The 20,642-nt window shown below is 43.0% G+C and overlaps 1 protein-coding gene across 3 annotated transcripts in view; it reads left to right on the top strand.

Moving 5' to 3' along the window:
* The first annotated feature begins 2,044 nt into the window (after positions 1 to 2,044).
* LOC146856218 (C-type lectin domain family 17, member A-like) overlaps positions 2,045 to 20,642 on the top strand; it is a 118,799-nt gene continuing 100,201 nt past the window's right edge. For 2 of the 3 annotated variants that reach the window (XM_085654280.1, XM_085654279.1), the window contains exon 1: positions 2,063 to 2,229. In XM_085654280.1, coding sequence (XP_085510406.1) covers positions 2,145 to 2,229 — 85 coding nt within the window. In that variant the 5' untranslated portion in view covers positions 2,063 to 2,144. Of the gene's footprint in view, positions 2,230 to 20,642 lie in introns of all 3 variants that reach the window. The other variant, XM_085654278.1, reaches the window with a different exon arrangement.

The raw sequence follows: 20,642 nt of genomic DNA, 5'->3' as shown, positions 1-20,642 counted from the left end.
TAGAAGTGGCAATAAGGCATTTTTTAAACAAGCATTGGCATAGCCAATAGGTCTCGCCTTTGGGACCTTATAAGTGTTTAGCCATGCAACAGTTGCATAACTAAATACTTATAAGGTCCCAAAAGCGAGACCTATTGGCTATGCAAAGCGGCCGTGCGGCCGCGAAAGTGATCGCGATCACGATCAAACATCACAGCGCCCATGCGGCCGCGAAAGTGAAAGTAATCGCGGTAAAGCGCGGCGCGCGCGCCCGAAAGCACATGCACTGTAGCTCTAGGCTGGCCTGGTAGCTCTTTTTGGAGCCCTCTCAATAAGTCTCGCCAGACCAGAGCATGCGCTGGGTCAGGCGAGGCCTGAAAATTATTGCTTATAAACAATCATAGGCAATTTGCTCTTTCTATGTATGCTGCACAAGGCAGCACACATGGTAACAGCAAAAACGAGGAGAAATAAAGCATTTCTCCTCGTTTCGCCTGTTTAAGGCCAGGTTTTCCCTGGTCTTAAGATTGGCGCTGCCTATGCTACCCTTGTAAATAGGGCCAGCATCAAAATCAATATGTGTTGCGGTGGAACGCCCACTGCAACACCCATTGCCCGCCCTTTTCACGGTACACACAGTGAGAAAGGGTGCCTTCTTTACAAGGCAGCGTTAAGCCATGTTAAGTGGCTTAACGCTGCCTTGCAAATAAGGTGAGGTCCCAATCGCCATCGCAACGTCACTGAAAGTGGTGTTGTAGTGGCAATAGGGGCTTCTAAATATATCCCAAAACATCTAATAATTGCTGCTGTGACTCTACTGACATCCGTCTTTCAGAACGGTAATTATTTGGTGGAAGATCCGTCTATGTACATGGTCACACCATCGGGAAAACTCAACTTCCCAGAAACTGGACCAAGACTTCCTGGAATTCAGAGGGTCCTTGAAAAGGCCTCTCGTCTGGTCAGTCTTCCGCCAGTTCCTTCAGGCTCAGTCCAGAGGCCATGATAATGTTCCCGACTGCCTTTTTCTGGTGACTACCTGCGTCTCCCAACTGGTGGAACGCATAGAACCGACATCAGTTGTTTGGCATCCTACTTTAAAGCTTTATCATCTAAGGGGACATTCGAAGTGTAGACACCGCTGACACAGCCCATGAACTCCAGCTCAAAGCTTTCTTACAATTGTCTGTCTCCTGGTTTGGCAACATGTTGGCACCCACCTCACACTCGGAGGTGACAAATTTCGCAGTTTGTATTGCTTCACAAAAACTCCTTAAAAAGTGAACTAAATACGAGGTAGCAGTCAGTTAGTTTAGAGTGACGTAAACCGACAGGACTCAACCAGGAGAGCAACCCTGGTGTCATTAGGATGTCCGGAAGAGTTGTTTAGTGGAAGTGGGAGCACGCCAAACTAATGCCTGAAGAGCTAGTACAAATCCAGAGTACACAATTAATCCAGTCCATGTTTTTTTTAATATTCAATCCGAGATTTGTAGTCCTGGGTATGTTATGCTATGTTAAATTATGGTATGGGAAAGCCATTCATAGTGAGCCAGTACCCCAGAGGTTTCTTGGTGCTGAAGAATCAACTTTATGATAACAGTGTTCCATTAATAAATTGGTAACACAACTCCCAGGATGCAAAGCAGAAATCTCGACAGGGGGAGCTATCACACATGGACCTGGGAAACTTGCAAACTCTGCAGGAAGAAAAGAAGGCAGATGGTGGCAGCCCAGTTCCTGCAAGGAGTCCACTGATGGGAGAGTTTGAGCAATTCCAGAGACTCTGCTTCATTCTAAAATGTAAACGTGACCCCAAGCCCACCTATTGTGTGGTGCACTGACACCCATCAGGGCCCGCTAAGGTTGGGGTCAAATGCCAAGGCAGCTAGGCGTGGGGGCCGAGGCAGAGGTGGTGGCAGTAGATACTTCAGCAAAAGTTCAGCCGGCTCTTCTGCTTAGATGTGCTGTGGGCAGGCATTTGCATCAGGTTCCTCGTGGCTGCTCGGGTGCACTTCCGGTGTCTCCACCACGTACCTAGGAAGCTACAAATAAGACGAGAATTAGAGTCCACCGCTGAGAGGCCTCGGGTAGAGCCTCGTGCGTTTGAGAGGTGCCGTCGGAGCCGAACCCACTAGTCCTCATTGAGGAGGCCGCCTCGCGGGATGGACCAGCAGGGCGTGTATGGCAACCTGCACCCACTGCCAGAAGCCAAATGGAGGAGGGGCACGGAGTCAGCAAGCAAAGAAGGTAGATGAATGGGGAAATGGCAGGGGCGACACCAATTCCCCGTCCGTGTCCCTCATCCCGCCTCGGAGGCCTCCGCGCCCTTTCACTGCATGGACTCAATGGGGCTAGACTGGGAGGGGATGCCTGGCGGCTCAAGTTCAATCCAGGTCTTCATCTTTCTAGAACCATCAGTGCTTTAAATGGTCCGGTACTCACCGGTACTAAGTACCGGCACTTTTATATTTTCTCCCCTTGAGTACCGGTACTCATGACGGCCCGGTTTTGATATGGTTGATGCTACGCTCCTGAGCTCTGTCGTTGGCAGGTCTTTCTGCACAGCCTGCAATGGGTTAAAGCGCCTTTCAAACCGAGGTGAAGCCTGGACTGAGCTGAGCTGGTTCAAAAGCGCCAGCACAGCCGCTCGTCTTCAGTAGAAAGGTGGAGTGAAAGGTGGAGTATCACTGCAGGGTGCCTTTCAGAGGGGGGTCAGAAGGTATCCATAAAACCTAATAAGCGCGAGTGTGGGCCACATTGTTCAGGTCATACAGCTTGTTAGCATGCCCATTGTTTTAAACGCCCGCACATCTTCGCCCATCAACAATTTAAATGAAAGGGATTTGCGTGAAACAAAATTCCTGCCCTCTAGATTAAATCAATGCATGTATGCTTTTATTTAAAACTGCAGCACTAGTGCAGTTTCGTCAGTGTGCCATTTATTGATAAACATTTGTTTTATAACCATAAACTTAGGTAAGTACTATGTAAACGGTTAGACATTTTAACAATGCATGCATATTTTTTTGCATACCAAGCTTAGTAACTCCCCCCCCCCCCCCAATCCACTGTTTATTTTTGGTGAGTACCTGCACTTATTTTTTCCATTTAAAGCACTGAGAACCATCACTGGTATGAGGGAGAGGCGAGGTCGGTTTCATCGCCCCTACTGTCATAGGCCTCTCTCTCTGGAGCTGGGACCTTGGTGTTCTTTACCTTCCAATCCTTGAAATCGCTCTGAAGGACCCCCTGCCACTTGGAAGTGAGGAAAGTTCTTTTTGCATCCCCCATTCAATTCCTGGCCTCTCTAGGCTTTCACTGTAGTTTTGAGAAGGGGCTGGGTGTCCTATCTCTTAGACTAGGGTGTTTCTCTTGAGTACTCCCCTGTAATGTCGAGGTGGGAGCTCCGCCTGGATACCCCTCCCATGAACATTTTCTTTCTCGTGGGGGAGCTCCTTTTTCACTCTATGGAAGAGAAGTGAGTTCACTCTGCATGCCCATCCAATATTGGACCTCTCTGGATACCTTGGGATTGAAATGCTTGGAGAGGGTTTCTTTATCCCATAACAAACGAATCTACGCAAAACAGTGGGCTGTACTCGTTTATACGGCTGTTCGGAATATATTTACCCCTTCAGTGGTTGCTACCTCACTGTAGTACCAGGGTGCATTCCTTTCGCCTCGAGATGAACAGTACCTGCCTCTCCCGCTAGCCCTTTCAGATAACAGAAGTGTGCGCCCACGTTTTACCACTGTCGCCTTTAGGCGCGTTCTGCAGCTATTAGAACCAGTAAGAACTGTGTGGTGGGCCTTTCTTCATTTGGGGATTTGCTTTTTGGTTATTCTGAAATTCCAGTCTGGGTCTGCTGATTAGAGGTGCATTTCTCGTTGTTTGCCGCCAGGGGCAGTAGTCTCGCGAAATAATTACGTGTATTATAAAGAAAGTTCAAGTTGATGTTGGAGCAATCACATGCCGATTAAGCGAATTTTAACGCTAATTATACTGAATTACCACGGATTATTATGATCAGGATGTCCTGCTGGTTACAGGAGCCCTTCCTCCGGGTTGTCACAATAAGCAGCATTACAATGCTTCAAAACATGGCGCCCAAAGGCACGATTTATTAAGGCGTAATAGCAGGTCGATTAAACAGCAATGTCATGCAGACTGAAGGCAATTTCATGCTGATTTAAGAACAATATCACACAGGTCAAAAGAGATTGACAGAAGGCATTCTTGTGCTATATAAATACCTCGTTGTGCGAACTCGCACACTATTTTTCCAACTAAATAATGTATTCTTGTTTAGTCCAAACCGGGCCAGGACAACTTACGAAATACCCATTTTTCAACTTTAAATTTCAATCTTTCGCCTTCATTTTAAGAGGTCTGGGGGAAGGAACCCCAAACCTCCACCCACTTTACAACACATCTCCCAAAAATGTTCTACCGGTCTCCTGCTTCATCGGTTTGTTCTGGTTGAGAACACCCAGTCCCCAATATAGTTGTTTATGTGAAAGCTAACTGGTTATGTTTAATAAAATACATTAACAGTGCTTTGACTTTAAATGTAAAGTTATATTTTTGGGTACTTGTGACTGCTGGTGTCAAGAGACCGTTTACCAAATTTAAGACCAGTTAGCACGTATGATTACTAGTGCTCAGTTTAGCCCCTCAGATGATTTTTAGACAGATTCAGCATTTTTTTGGGTGCTCACGGAAGAAGTGGTGGTTCTCTGTCTCACCTCCAGAGGAATGGCTCCACTCCAAGAAGGCGCTGCCCCCTGTTCCTGGCTCCTCAAACACTGGTGGTCATAGTATTCCCTTGGTGCTATTTCATAATGGGGTTTGAGCGGCCTTTTCGCATAAATACACACAATGGTTCCCTTGATAAAGTCAAAGTGAAGAAATGAAAGCTTAGAGGGTCAGGGAAAATTGAAATGGTGAAAGAGACTCACCCACATGCCCTCGCCCCCACTTCATCTATTGATAGGGACTTCATAGAGCCGTGCCAGATATGAACCACATCTAGGAACTGGCTTTGATAGGGAGCACATTTTAGAAAAGCAGCACAATTTAATAAGGCTTAAGGGATCTCTGGAGCACCAGTACCAGGCGGCCATCTTAGAACATGCTTATTAGCGCCCCCCCAAAATGCAGAAATCCACCCAGTTCATGAAAGTTATCACTGTGTATATATATATATATATATATATATATATATATATATCTACTCCACACTCCCTCGGCATGACGAGGAAGTCGAGCACACACGGGATTTCAGGTGACTGTGCTTTAATTAAAGACCATCGGCATACGGCATGACGCGTTTCGTATTCAAACTTCCTCAGATGCCGCCAACAGGTTTTACAAAGTATTTTCCAGCCCACTTTTTAAAGCTGCATGCCCCCTTGCAATTGGCTGAGGCACCGCTGGCGTTGTTGTGCATAGGAAAGCCCGAACCCAGGAATCTGAGTCCGTGCGGAGCAGGCATCCAAGCGTGAGTACTGGCCCCAGTGGGCGGTGTCTGCTCCCTTCACCCCATGCATGCCTAGATTTTCTTATCGTGGGCCAAATAACAGCTCCCCAAGTCCCTCACCCCACCGCTGGAGTCCCGAATCAGGTCCGAAAACACCGCTTAGGTAAGCGATGCACTCCCACGCAGTCGCGGTTCATCAGTTTGACGGCTTGGCTCAATCCGGGTATGCGGCGGTTCAGCGTTACCAAAAAGTTTTTAGTTAAACCAAGAAGTTGCCACAGAGTCCGCCAAACACTTGGGGGGTGGGCACTCAATTCAATTCAAAGTACTTTATTCGGTTAAAAAGTCAATAACCATAAAAGCAACAGGTAAAAATTACAATTAAAGTGGCTAAATACACAGTTTTTGTAACAAGGGGGGGAAGCACAACATTTTTCTATAAGAATAATTAAAATTTATCCATCCATCGATTTTCGGAGTTTAAAAACATATTAAAAAAATTCTGACAGTGATGCAACAATAAATGCAGTGTCCATTCTTTGCAATTCTAAAAACGCTGGGCGGCATCTATTTACATTCATCTCTTTAAGGAGTGGGACAATAAATTTCCTACGGGGCAAAGTGTAAAATCCACAGAAAAACAGCACATGAATATCGGATTGCAGAGATAATTCATCACATGGACATAAGCACAATTCATTAGACCAGGAGTTCATTACTGGGAATGTTAATAATCTAAAACCAATATTAAATCTAAAACGTGTAAGACAAAATCTGTCGTAATTTGACATAGGGAGGCTTAAGTATGGTTGTAATTTAACTCCGCTTAGTATCAACTGATGGGAGCAAACCGTCTTTTTCTTTATTTCCTCTAGCAATCTTTTTTCCCTGAGGTGTTCCATACACAGTTTTTCAATAATTTTCTGGATATGTATGCCATTGAAGGTGGATCCTCATAGTATTGTTGACAGTGAATTTCTGTCAAGAAGGATTTCACATAGTTTAACCATTTAAAAACATTGACATTTTCAAGTTGTAACACATCCTGAAGTATGGCACGGTTTACTACGCACTCATTAACAGTCCATACCCTATGCCACAGTAAGATGGGCTGAATACTTATTATATCAGAGATATACGACTGCCCCAGCTCCTCATGACAATTAATGGTTGCAATACTATCGGGTACAGACAACATGTAAAGCATGAACTTGTTTTCAACTAATTGCATTGCATTGCATTTATGTTAGCGTACCCCCAAAGTCCTGATCCATACAGAGCCACCGATATACACATTGCATTGTAAATGGCTAAAATTTCCCTTATGGGTTTCTTTCCCAACTTTTTTATAAAACTCTTTAGGGCCATTATTGTCTTTGAAAACAAGAGAGTTCTTGCCTTTATAGCGCTTGTCCATGAACCAGTCTCATGAAACAAGATGCCTAAATAGGGGAAGGTGGGCGTGTTTTTTAGGGGAGCGTTGTTTATAAACATGGTTTTCATTTGCTTCTTAGATCGTGTTCCACAGTTCATGGTAAAGGTTTTACTACAGTTTATTTTCAAATCTAAACTGAACATGAACTTATTGAAGGATGCTATCAAGTTTTGGATGGCAATGGCTGTTCTCGCCATTAAAACAGCATCGTCCGCATACAAGAGTGCAGGGATAGATCTTTTACCAACCATAGGCATATTCCTGCACTCCTGCAGTAGACGAGGCTCCAACCCATTTATATAGATCAGGAATAGAAAAGGCGCCAGGACGCATCCCTGACGTACTCCGCGCCCTATACCAAATGATCTACTACATTCCACCCCCTCTTCCATAACGAACAGTAGCAGTGGCCCCAGAATACAGCTCCCTCAAGAAACGAATAATCGGATCTTCCACGCCCATCCTTTGCATCAGTTCCCATAGTTTGTTGTGAGACACACAGTCAAAAGCCGAGGTAAGGTCGACAAACGCAAGGTATAGGCACTCCCTTTTTACTTTTGTCCCTTTGTACTTCTGCTGGACAAAAAATAAATTTAAGCACTGCTCGATAGTTCCTATGCCCCTTTGAAAGCCAAATTGTAGATCGCTTATTACCCCATTATCCTCCGCCCAGTTTTGTAATTTGGCTAAAATAACTCTACCGAGGATTTTTATAGATGACTCGAGTAGGGATATTGGCCTGTAACATGCACAATTTTGCCTATCTCCCTTCTTGTAGATAGGTACAATGGTAGATGTGAACCATGACGGACTTAGACCCCTCGCTAATGCTGCATTAAAAAGCTGTACCAGAATGGGGCCCCAGATGTCACTGCTAGCTTTATACAGATCTGCTGGGATCCCGTCTGGACCTGCTGCCTTTCCACTCTTCGTAGCTTTCAAACTCAATAAAACCTCAGGCAGGGTAACCACTACTTTTTGGGCATCCTCCCCTTTCTCGCATGTTAGGTTGGAAACTTTTTCGGGACTTTGCTCTAAGCGCATGTACAGGGTGGAGAAATGTGTGACCCAGTCATCTTCACTGATAGCAATTTCCATGCGAGCCTTGGTGTTATCAAAGAGGAAGGGGGCATTTACCACCCTCCAGAAAGCAGATGTGTCTTTAGACTGTGAGGCTTCACAAAGTTCTTCCCAAGCCACCCTCTTTATGGCATTCCTCCTCTGTTTCAGTGGCAAATTGTAACGTTTCCCTAAGTCTCTTATTAAGGAGGGGTCCCGGGGTGCCCGGTGGATGGCATATTTAAGCTCAGTGAGGGCCTTAGTGCATGCATTATCAAACCATCTTCTACTGTTCTTGGGCCTGTTCCTAGAAACCGCCCTCAGGCTCTCTTTAATGGGGGCTGCTATAATATTAAAATGCTCTATTATATTTTCACTCTTAGAGTATTCGTCCAGGCAAATTCTAAAGCTATCTGTACAGGTGTTAACCAGGTTGGCTAAGAATTAATCCAGGGCCACCTTGCTCCACTTAAGCGTATACCCATTTTGTCTCCCCAGCGTAACGTCCGGGGCTGCCTGCATTTGGGACTTATCATTTTGACATGCCGTAAATGGGATATCAATTTCAAGTACTTGTGGAAGATGATCACTCATTGGTGACTCATGGATCTTAAAACTAGAGATCCTGTATCCATAACTATTCGAACAGATAGTAAAATCAATGGTAGTCGATGCTCCCCTACCAATAAAGGTCGGGACAAATGGTGTTGGTCGCATGGCCAGTTCATTTACGTATCCCAGATCACAATGAAATAATATCTCATTTAACAAATCCCCAGTTAAAGTATGATCAAAATGTGTGAGGTTAATGTCTTGCTCTAACATTAAACCGCAAATTCCTTTTTGACCCTTATTGCAAAGAGGACAGTTAAAATCCCCCCCCCCCATAGGATCATTACTTCCCTGTCCTTACTGTCTATTTCAACTTGTAAATCATCATTTAACCTTTTCACAATATCCTGGATTGCGCTGCTTGGGATTTTGTTATAGAAGTTAATAATAATAAAACTTTTTCCAGTCTTAGTATCTATCACTACTTTGTGATAAAAACTACACTCTGAGTAAAAACGTACCCTCTCATATGGTAGACAGTTTGAGAGGTACGTAATTAAACCGCCCTTAGGTCTCCCGTGTGTTCCTCCTACTGCAGGCGTACAGTAAGTTTTATAGCCATTTAAATGTATGGGCTCAATGGTCCAGGTTTCTTGCAAGGCCACAATATCCATATTATCTATGACAGTTTCCCAGGAGGGATTAGAAATTTTCTGCTTTAAGCCTGCCACATTCCAAACCATCACGGTACAGGTTTCTTTATGTCCAGCTATTGCTGTCTCATCCATGACAACATGACCCCTATCATTCCCATTATTTTCAAATGTAGTTTTACCCGGGGTTTCTATCGGCCCAGGGATCTGATTATGGCTACTTTTAAGGCATGATCCCTTTTTGCATTTAACATACTCCTCCACCAAAATTTTGGTCAAATTAGCCAATTCATTACTTTCTGGCGCCCTCTTATTGCTCACATTACTAATAATCGTGTCAGACATTTCCTGTGATAAACTATTCACTAATGAATTTAAAGGAATGTTTAAAGATGGCAACGGGTCAAGAAATTCTTCATGCTCCGGGCGTCAGTCAACCGCATCCAATGGGCTAAACCTATTATAACATGGGATGAAGGGTGGAGCAAACTGTACGCCTGGCCATTCTCCGCAATACTGCAGGCCACCCTGTTGGTTTCTCCCGGCCCTCCGCTGTATTAGGTTCCATCTGTCATCTCCACCCCCTCCCCAGCTATTGGGATTTGGATCCCTATACATATCATACCTCCTCCCTTCCCTGGGACAATTCACGTCCCTAGTCCAGCTCCATCTATCATCTGGCTGTTCAGCTGGCGTATAAAAGTAGGACAGAGGTCTAGCCATGATCGACAAACCATGATTTCTAGGAACCCCCTGACAGATGTGATCTACTGTTCGCGAGTTTTCAAAAGTTATGACCACACAGTCCCCCTGTGATCTTTTCCTATTATAACCCACCCATGGAACCCTCTGAACCATTAAGATGTTACTGGCTAATGCTGAAGGTAGAGGGTGATTAGAATTTAACCAATGTATCACCTTATTTCTGAGTGCCCAAAAGGGTTCCGTAGTTTGAGGAGCCAGTTCCGGAACCCCAGTCAAGATTACCACGTAGGGACATGCATCTGGTGGTAAATTGATGCTTCTACGTTTTTCGGGCTTCTCATGTTGGGCTTTATCGGGATTATGAGTGGGTGCATTGGGGGTAACTGTTGTACATAAGGTTGCTTCGGTAGCCGGGGTTGGTTTGGGACCATCTGTACTTACTACTGAGCAGGTGGTATTTTTCGTGGGTTTAGGGAGGGGGGTTTTAGGGGTTGATTTTTTCCCTTCCGCCCGTTTATTATTGATTGTCGGCGGTTTATCAGCCGGTAAGATTGCATGATTTACCCTTTTTTCCTGGCTACTATACTGTGCTTTTATGTCTTTCTGCAACGCCTGCAATAGCTTCTCTATCCCATGGAGCCTCTCTTCTAAGGGAGTGAGTAAGGATTTAATTAACATTGTCAAGGTACATATTAAAGGGTCCTCCCTTTCTGCTCGTACGCCTGTACTATTAGCTGTAATACTTTTAGAAAAAATGTCAGCTACTGTATCATCTAGTGTGGTGTCATCTAGAATAGTCAGGGGCATTGTCTTGTGCCCACCCTCTTCTTTCTCGGAGTCAGGCCCATTAATTTCCCCCGCTGCCTCTTTACTACTATCCTCCCTAATACCACCCACCTTAGCTACTTTTACTTTTACTTTCTTGCCAATTAAGTTATTATTGTTGGCGCGCTTATTTTTTGGGATTGCCCCCTCCCTTTTTCCTCTCATTTGACTATTTAGAGTCTCAGCCTGAGTGTCTAATTGTTCCCCGGTCGTAGTATTTTCCATAGGATATAATGGCTGAGGATCAAGAGGGATCAGATCTTGGAGAGCAGGCTGAGTACAGGCGATATTATGTACCTCCGCATGTGTCTGCAGGGGGATGGATTCAGATAAAGCATTTTCAGGGCTACGTGCCACGGCTATGTGGCCCAAGGACGACCTCTTGGCAAATGCTAGGTTTTGGGATACCCTTCTCTCCATCAGTACTATCCCCTGATCTATCAGAGAGTTAGTACGTACTATGAAGTCATCGAGTGTTCCCGTCAACTTTACCCCCCCAGCCGCAGCCTTACTTCTAGTTTCCCATGTAGTCATTTTATATTGGCTGCAGATGTCAGATTACACAATAGGGAAAGGGAGTATGTTCAGACAAAACTGTTTTTAAAGCATATGCAAAACAGGTCTGGTGGGCAAAAGCTATCCTGACTAAAGGTGATAAATACTAATATCTACTAATACAAGTTAAGGGCATACAAATGAAGCCACGGTGATGACTGACAAGATATACTGTCAAACTATGTCAAGGGGTCCCAAGAGAGGAAAACTGCGAAATATCAAAACAATAAATAATGTGAATGGCTTACAGTTCCTTTATCCTTAGTCTGTTGATGAACCAGGGTCACTGGCCCAGCCCAGTCTCCTCGAGCCTCTGAGGGCCACAGAACCGTCACGCAAGGCAGGAGGTGTGGCGCGTTTTTCTAGCACCTCTGGCCGCGTTTGGGGCCGTGGCATTCCGAGGAATCCTGGATGGTGTAGTTTGACCAGTTCCCCCCGCTCTGCGGCAGCGCCTGTTCACCTGCGGCGGGGGGGGAACGGCAGCAGGGGCGGATTTATGGCGGAACAACAAGGCTCCCGGCTCCCGCCTGGAAAGGAGAGCAGTTCTGAAGTTTTGTCAGCGTCAGGTAAGAGAGTAAGCTCCCAGAGAGAGAGGGTGGGCACTCAATAGGTGCTTGTGGACGCACCTCAAACATCTACTCCACACTCCCTCGGCATGACAAGGAAGTCTAGCACACACAGGATTTCAGGTGACTGTGCTTTAATTAAAGACCATCGGCATACGGCATGACGCGTTTCGTATTCAAACTTCCTCAGATGCCGCCAACAGGTTTTACAAAGTATTTTCCAGCCCACTTTTTAAAGCTGCATGCCCCCTTGCAATTGGCCGAGGCACCGCTGGCGTTGTTGTGCATAGGAAAGGAATCTGAGTATATATATCAAACAGGAAAACCTCTACTCTCCATCAGGAAAAGAGCACGCACACGAGGACCATTTGGGTTAAGGTCCTTTTATTAAATAAGCCTCCTCCGAACCAGCATAGATAAGCGTTTTAGCTGATGCAGCAGCCTTCTTCAGTCATATATATATATGTTTATACTAGTCAGAGGAGGAGATCATATAACATGATAGGTCATATAATGTTTGCCCCTTTGTCACTCCGTAGTGGACTCATCAGCACATACTATGGCTGCATTTATAATGTGTATTCCTATGGGCTAATTCCTGTCTCTTCGGAGGCTCTTCCGAGCACGTACCATGGTTGGTCGTTTCATGCCAACTCCAATGGGTTGCTGCCCACTACACCTGCGTGGAGAGCACATACTATGGCTGATAGGATAATGGCTCTCCTCTGCCCCTTCACGGTAACCCAGCAGAGCAAACACTATGACTGGATGAATAATACCTATGGGTTGTCCTCTGCTGCACCTGAGAGGACTCCTCAGGGATATAGTGTTGTTTCTCATATACTGGTTGATCCTCTGTCGCTCTACAGTCGACTCATCTGAGCATATACTGCAAATGATGCAAGATTAGAGCCTAGAGGGTAGCCTTGTTTCACCTCTAGAGACTTCCTATATCTATACTCAATGTGGTGTAAACTGCACATTCCAAAACTCACAGGCATCAGCATACACGCACAACGACATTTTTTCTCACACTTTTGCCCTACACCCATGTGTAGGGGAAGTTGCGTGCTTACTCTAACACATTTTCAAGCAGTGTCTGCCAAACATGCATGGCACCAAAACACTTCCCACAAAGGCCACAAAGCATTTGCACACTTTCCATGCATGCACTAGTGTTTTACTGCTTAAATGTCCTATCTCTCACTGCTTAGTGATTCAAATTAATGTATTAGTGTGTTGCATAAACACAGGGAGACCAAAAAGCTGGTCTGTAGGTACAACATTAAAACACCCAAAATTCATGCAATACAAATGCACGTTCTTCCATCCCATGGAGCAGCGCTCTACCTGCTCGCAAATGCACCTCAGTGATTCTTCGGCGGAATGAAGCACTAGATTAACAGCACCACAATATAGACTTAACAAGTGACTAGCACAGTTATTAAATGCCCCATTTGTATTGCCTTAAAATCATATCGGAAATCCTCATCAAATCCCTCTGTACTAAGATGAGGGCCTTAGGCAGAGGCGTGGCTAGGCTTTATGATTAGCCAGAAACCGGGCCCAGGATGCTTGTTTCCGGTCCAGGGTAGACATGGCTTCGCAGTTCGGGCTGGACTGTTCCCATAAGGCACAGGGTCAAGACTGATTTGCATATGGCCATGTCTGAACTGGGGTGGCGGAGTGAGCTAAAGAATGATGATGGATTAAACCCAGATCAGTTGACTGGGGGTGAGTGCTTGCAATGTTTAACACTCCATCCATCATCCCCTTTGGTTTTGCTAGGCTTTATGCCGTCCGTGGCGGCACATGCATAGCTACCTGCGGCGGGCAAATGGAAGAGCGGGAGAGTTGGTCGCCACCCCCAAAATGCATGCTACCCGGGGCGGACCGCCCACCCCTCCCGCTAAGCCACTGGCCTTAGGTATTTTTACCAGAATATGAGCTAAGTTATTTTCGAAACTCATATCAGTCGGCGTGAGTCTTAGACTAAAAAGGCTTTTGAGACCAGCTCACGTGCAGCTGGAGGTGGATTGCACTGAATTAAAATAAAACATCTGAAACTTTCCAAAGTGAAGATATGGGGATCTTTGATAAATGCATAAATTATCTTGTGTCTGTAACTGGAGGGCTTCTGTCAAAATGATATTTTGTCAGGTACAAAGTTTAGTCAGTGCATTTTTGCATTAATCTGAGGAGGCAGTGAGGACGGGAAAGTTCTGGTGAAGCACCCGTGGGTCAAAAGTAAAGGTAGAAATATCAAAGAATTTTGTCAATAAAATATATTTCTCCCAAGAGATTTAATGGTGCAATTAGATAATTGCTTTAATCTATGTTTTAAATGTTTATTGAGGTACCTTTATGCTTCTTAATTGGGCATGCAATCTGATTATCGAACCCACAATTTTGATGGGAAAGAATATTGAGACTAAATATTAAAAAAATATACAGAGAGGTAAGTCTAGATCTCCTATACCTAATTCCACAAATTTGCACCTACGCAGCACAGATATCTTCAAGGTACCTAAATGTAGAGTAGAAATAGTAAATCTATACTTCCCTATAAGCAATCATGTTCCGTTATTTTGTCCCTCCATATTCTGTCCTTGATATTACTGTACCACGATATTGTCAGTGTCGATATTCAGCAGTACAACCCCTGACTCGTGTGGAAGCCAACCATGTAAATCATAAACAAGACGAGTTTCTCATCCTCTGAAAAGTCACATGCTGTTAGAGTTTTTCAATTCATTCCTTCATTTCTTATATAGACACCACTATTTACAGTGAAATCTTCAATTCACAGTTGTTCTCCATATAAATTTCACACGCTATATTTTAATTTTTTTAATATTCTCAAAACTGGTTCCAATGCATTTGAGGATAAAAAATCCCATCTTTAGGAGAATGTATAATGTGTGCTTCTAACATAGTCATTCGAAAACATATAAAAGATCTAGGTTTTGCCTCTTTTATGTAAGAATGACCAATATATAATTTTTTTAAAAATAAAATTGCATTCATAGAAGTAAACTCAATAGCCAGGCAGTCAGTCAAGCAACTTTTTTTTCACATCCATTAAGTGCATAAAAATAGAAAAGTACAGCAAATAAATATCTTATAAAATATACTCAAGAGTAGTTTAGGTACAATCCATAGCCATACACCAAAAAACAGAAGAATCTATTTCCGATGCCCTAAACATAAGTTGTATAAACAATTCATAGAATTTATAAGTGCAATAAGCAATCCATAAAATACATTTGGAGCTGTAAATATTAATAAAACTTTAAAAAAACACAGGCAGTTTATATAAAATTCACAATTTACAAATGTATCCCAGCCAGCTACCGTAAGGGTCTTATGGTCAAGTTCTACAACTATTAACCAAAAGAGGGACTTTTTGGTAAGGTCTAGCATACATGCCCAAGTAAATCAAAACAAGAAGTGGTATGCAGTTCCTGAGTGGGTCAAAGGATGATTATAGTGGAGAGAGATGTATATATGGTATCGTAGTGCTATATCATGGAATGGAGGGGAGGAATTCTCCCTTGGGAACTAGGGCCCTCACACACCCAGCCAGCTAGGTGTCATGCTTCATCATTGGGTCTGCTCCTCGTCGGGTCGGTGCTGCAATACCCGACGGGCACCCAATGCGGGGCTCTTTAGCTGAGATCTTTTGTTCCTGCCGTTTGGTGCGGTGCGGGTGAGGGGCCTAGGAAAGTGTAGATGTGGTGTAGTGAAAGTGTAAGCTAAAACAGGTTGGGTAGTCCAAAACCAATTTTAATAAGATGGCTCCCACCTGATTAAAAAGGAAAGAGTGGCGAGTTATCTGAATGTAATGTTTCAAGATCCTAGCGCTCTACTCTAATGGGGTCAACATGTTTCTTGCCTTAATCGTCCTTTTTAAAAAAATAATATTTTTATTCTTACATTTTTCCATATATATACATCCCCTCCTTATCCACCCCCCACCCTATCCTGAACATTATTATTCTTTGTACACGCATGAATCAGGTAAACTTATAATAACATAAGCATTACATTATACTTCAACCGTCAAACAATTATATTATAGTATTTCAAGGGTTCGCCATACCGGAGACTTTTTGGCCGTGTATTATCAGAGCCTTTCCATTACATTTCATAGTTTGGATAGTTTAAAACCTACTCTCGTGGCTCAAGGTTTTGCATCCACTGTGACAAGGGATCCCAGATTCCCAGCCCTTGTTTCTTTTTATTCCGCCCCTTCCTTCTATACATAGCTATCTCGAGGCTATAAGACGCCAATAATTGGGCCCGCCACTGTTGAAAAACGGGTGGGTTTGGGTCCAACCAGACCGAAGCCAGACATATTCTAAGGATTGCCATAGATATAAATATCAACCCTTGCATGTTATTTGGTCGAATATTGCCGTCTATACCTAGCATTATTTCTCCTGTTGTAATTTCGATTCTTACATTGAAGATTTCGAATAAAAAGCCGGAGATATCCCTGGTCAGGCCTTGTAATGTGTCACAGGTTGCAAATATATGTACAATGTCGGCCTCATACAATGAGCATCGTGGGCATTCTGTACCTTTACCCGAGCCCCATTTGGCTATTATTTGGTGTATAGTATAATTGAAAAAACGTTTTATAATATTGGGCTTGCAATCTTGCTGACATTAGTATAGATTGAGATAGTTCGTACGATCTCACGCATGACTCTGTCGTAGTCCCCAGTTTTTCCTGCCATTTTGCGACAAATTTATTCATGTCATCGGGGAGTACGGTAACCAAGCTATCATAAATTTCACCGATCTTTATTGCTTTGTTCCCCTTTATTATTTCAACGGTCTGAATTCTCTGAAATTTTGAACATCCGCCCCCTTTCTTTATCAAGAAATCTTTAACCTGAAGAAATTTTAAAAAGTCTCTATGTTCTAGCATGTACTCATTTCTTAAGTCTTCAAATGATTTGATCCCCGATGATGAATAGAAGCAACCAATTTGGGTGATCCCAGCATTTAGCCAGTTATTCATATAGGTATCATTAAAGATCTCTGGGAGATTACTGTTTTCCAATAAAGGAGTGTAATAGGAAAACCTTCCGATTCCAAGCAGTTTACGCATATTATTCCAGGCGATATGTATGCCTGCTAAGGTTTTGAATCGTACTCTTTTAAAGTAGCAGTTGTGTATATGTCGCCATAGGTACCCGCTAGCCTCATTACCCAAGATTAGCTCTTGTGGTGTTGGTATATCCCTGTTTGGCCTGTTGTCCCTATTAGAGATTAATAGTACTTTACAGTATTTCAGGATTGTGGCCCACCAATATACTCTGTTTCTTGCCTTAATCGTCCTAAGGATCAGATGGCAATTCATCAGGACCATGTGTAAGCTATCTACACCCCGTGGTAGTTGTGGACCAACCTACCTTCAGCGTGTAAAGGTAAAGTACCTAATTAATGTCGAGGAGAAAATAAAAGAAAAAAATAATAAGAAAAGCATACATTATCAAGGACAAAATAGTCAAGTATACTTAATAGCTATGTGGCTCTTTCTAGATAAAACCAAACCCAGTGACCCCAAAGGTGTGCCCACGTGATCAGGTGACAAGTGGCACACGTGAAATTATACACATGAATGTTTAAAAACTTATTTAGGTATAGATCGCAACAGCTTCACTTGAGGACCGTCAGACTCACCAACAGGCTCTAGTAGCCAGGCCTTAACAGTGTCCGGCGGGGCTGTGACACCTCTAGGTTCAGTGTCCTAGAGGAAAGCATCATTAGGATTGTTAGGTTGTCAGCAACAAACGTAAGTTGGTGTCTCCTATAGATCATATGCCCATAACGGATGGATATCAAATGGCTTGTGACAGTACTCAAGTGCTAAAAAACCGCGCCGTTATGCACTCAACAAATGCCACGTATCGTTGGTCATAAGTGCAGAAGTGCCATATAGCGCCAGCATCGTCGTCACTGCACCCACGTGGGTGATATCGCCTGCAATGCGAGTACTGACGGAACTTTGGAGCCAAGTTTTGAAAATCTAAAAATCCCAGCAATACTACTTTCCATTTTTTTGGCTCTGCTTGTAACCATATCCTTCCAGTTTAATTTGCGGTCAAAGAGGACACCCAAATAATTAAAATCATCTACCAATTCTATTGTAGTTGCCCCTATAAAATACCTTGAGGGTTTTTTCTGTTCAGCCCCAATAGTAAGGACAAAGATTTTTGACCCATTCACATGTAAATTCAGGGTATCCATAAAGCGTATATACTCCTCTATGAGTTTCTGCAAAAACACTGGGGTTCTCATCATAAGCACAGTGTCCTCAGCATAGAGGAGTAGAGGCGGGGGGGGGGCAGCCTCCACATAAGGAACATTCTTTGCGCTCTCCACTAATACAGCTTCAAGGTTATTCGTATAAAGTGCGAATAGAAAGGGGGCAAGGACGGGGATTCGCGCGAGCGCGCAAAAACAAGATGGCCGCCGCGATGTGAGCTCTGGGTTTCGGAGCCGTTTTATTGCCGATTTTCGGCGTTTTTGCTTAATTTTCATCTTCTAAATACTGCTGGCAGTCCTGTGAAGCCTACCTGCGGCTGTATGGGCGTTTTCATGGCGCTGAAGTCTTCTAGTGCGGTATGCTGCTTCCTCTGGTGGTTGCTTGGAGCTCCTCGTCAGCTACTGCCCAGATTTCCTGTCAGGGGGCGGAGCAAGCGCTCAGGAAAGGGCCTGGCTTTGGCCTAACCACTCTCACAGTCCAGTTTAGCTGCTGCACCTGCCTTAGTTGCTGCATTTTTCTGCGTTTAGCCTCTTTATTTGTGCTTTACAGTTATTTACTTCTTCATTTTATTTAAATTATGAAAATGGAGAGTAAAAATGCACAAAATCCCAATAATAAAAGGAAACCACAGATTTCTCCTCCTCCTGTTAAGTCTAAAGTGGTGGAATCAAGCGAACCCTCTTTGTCCTTAATTCTCGATGAACTTCATGCTCTTCGTGCCAACACTGATAATATTGCGTCAGAAATAAAAAATCTGCGTAAAGATATGGCTAGCATGTCGATGAGGGTCTCGGATAACTCCATTAAAATACAGAATAACAAGGTTAAAATCGACGCCTTTTCACCTCTTGTGGCTAAAATCTCCCCTATGTCTGCTCAATTGTTAGATATGGAAAATCGCAATAGACAATACAATCTATGCATTTTTAATTTGCCAGAAGATGTAGAAGGCTCCATTGCAGACTGTACCTGGAGAATTTGCTTCCTGGTCTTTTAAATGTTACATTTCCAGAGAAATTTGAAATAGATAAAGCGCATAGGATTCCATCCCATCGCAATCCTCATCATACCAAGCCACGACAAATGATTTTTAAGGTTCTTCGTCATCATCATTTGGTTTTGATAAGGAAAGCGGCACGTGAAATTCCATCTTTACTGGTAAATGGCAATAAAAAATTTATTCACCAAGACTTCGCCAAAGAGACTGTTAAGACTCACAAGGAATTCTCTGATTTGGGTCCTCAACTGTGTAGTCTTGGATTTAAATATGGCTTATTTGATCCTTCAATGATGCGCATCTGGAGAGATAAATTTTTTAAGTCCTTCCAACGCCCAGAAGATTTAAAACTGTTTCTGGAACAGCAGTCACATCTTTCGCAGCATTTGCAGCATTCTATGGATACGCATGACTCTGCTACTTGAATAATATTTTCGCTGATATTTCTGACTAATTTTGTCATTCTCTAAGGGCTGGGCTCCAACGGTTTGGTCATGCTTGTTAAGTGCGTGTGTATTTCGCATTGGTTTTTGATGTTTCTCTGTGTTTGTAATTTTTGTTGTCGTCTTCTGAGTGTTAGTCTGTATTTTCTTTTCCTACCCTTTCCTTTTCGCCTGTTCTGGAGCTACTATTCTTCATGTTCCTTCCTTACTTCTTACTTTCCTCTTCTTGACCTTTTTTCTTTTTCTTTTTTATCATGGCTAATGTTCATAACATTAAAGTAGTCTCATTAAATGTTAAAGGTTTACATCATCCAGTTAAACGTACAAAAATTTTAGACTACTTAGGTAGTTGCAAGGCAGATATTTGTTTTATACCGGAAACCCATATTGATGACAACATTTTGGAATCTATGAAAAAAAAGTGGGTTGACAATATTGTCTCTTCTCCTGCAGTTGGCAAAAAAATGGTGTGGCTATTCTTTTTTCAAAAAAATTGCATTGCCAAATTTTGAGTACATTTTCAGATACTGACGGGAGATATGTCATAGTTAAACTTAAAGTTCATGATTCAGTTATATTTTTACTGAATGTTTATGGTCCTACTGCAGATGATCCTGTTTTTTGGTCTATTCTCACAACTGAAGTTTTAAAGTTGGGAAAAGTTCCTCTAATTGTTGGAGGTGATTTTAATGGTATTTTTGATCCTTTATTAGATAGATTATCTCTTACTAAATATCATTCTCCTAAGGTTTTTTATGCTTTTAAATCATTTATTCATACCACACAGTTAGTAGATATTTAGCGACTACATTTCCCTACAGAAAAAAGTTTTACATTCTTTTCTAATCCACATAATTCTCATTCTAGGCTTGATTATTTATTAGTCTCTAAGCAATTAATTAATTCCGTCATTACTCCTATGATTGGTAACATTATTATTTCGGATCATGCTTTGATTTCTTTTGTTTTGAATTTAAATTCTTCCTTTACAAAGTAATCTAGATGGCGAATGAATACTGACATTGTTCTTAATGAGCGTAATAAACGTAAGCTCTTAAATGCCATCCAGGAATACTTCCTTCTTAACCCTGAGGGTTCTACCTCTATGGT

Source organism: Triturus cristatus, chromosome 4_1 (assembly GCF_964204655.1).
Source record: "Triturus cristatus chromosome 4_1, aTriCri1.1, whole genome shotgun sequence".
Classification (NCBI taxonomy): Eukaryota; Metazoa; Chordata; class Amphibia; order Caudata; family Salamandridae; genus Triturus; species Triturus cristatus.
This window is presented reverse-complemented; position numbering and strand designations above follow the sequence as displayed.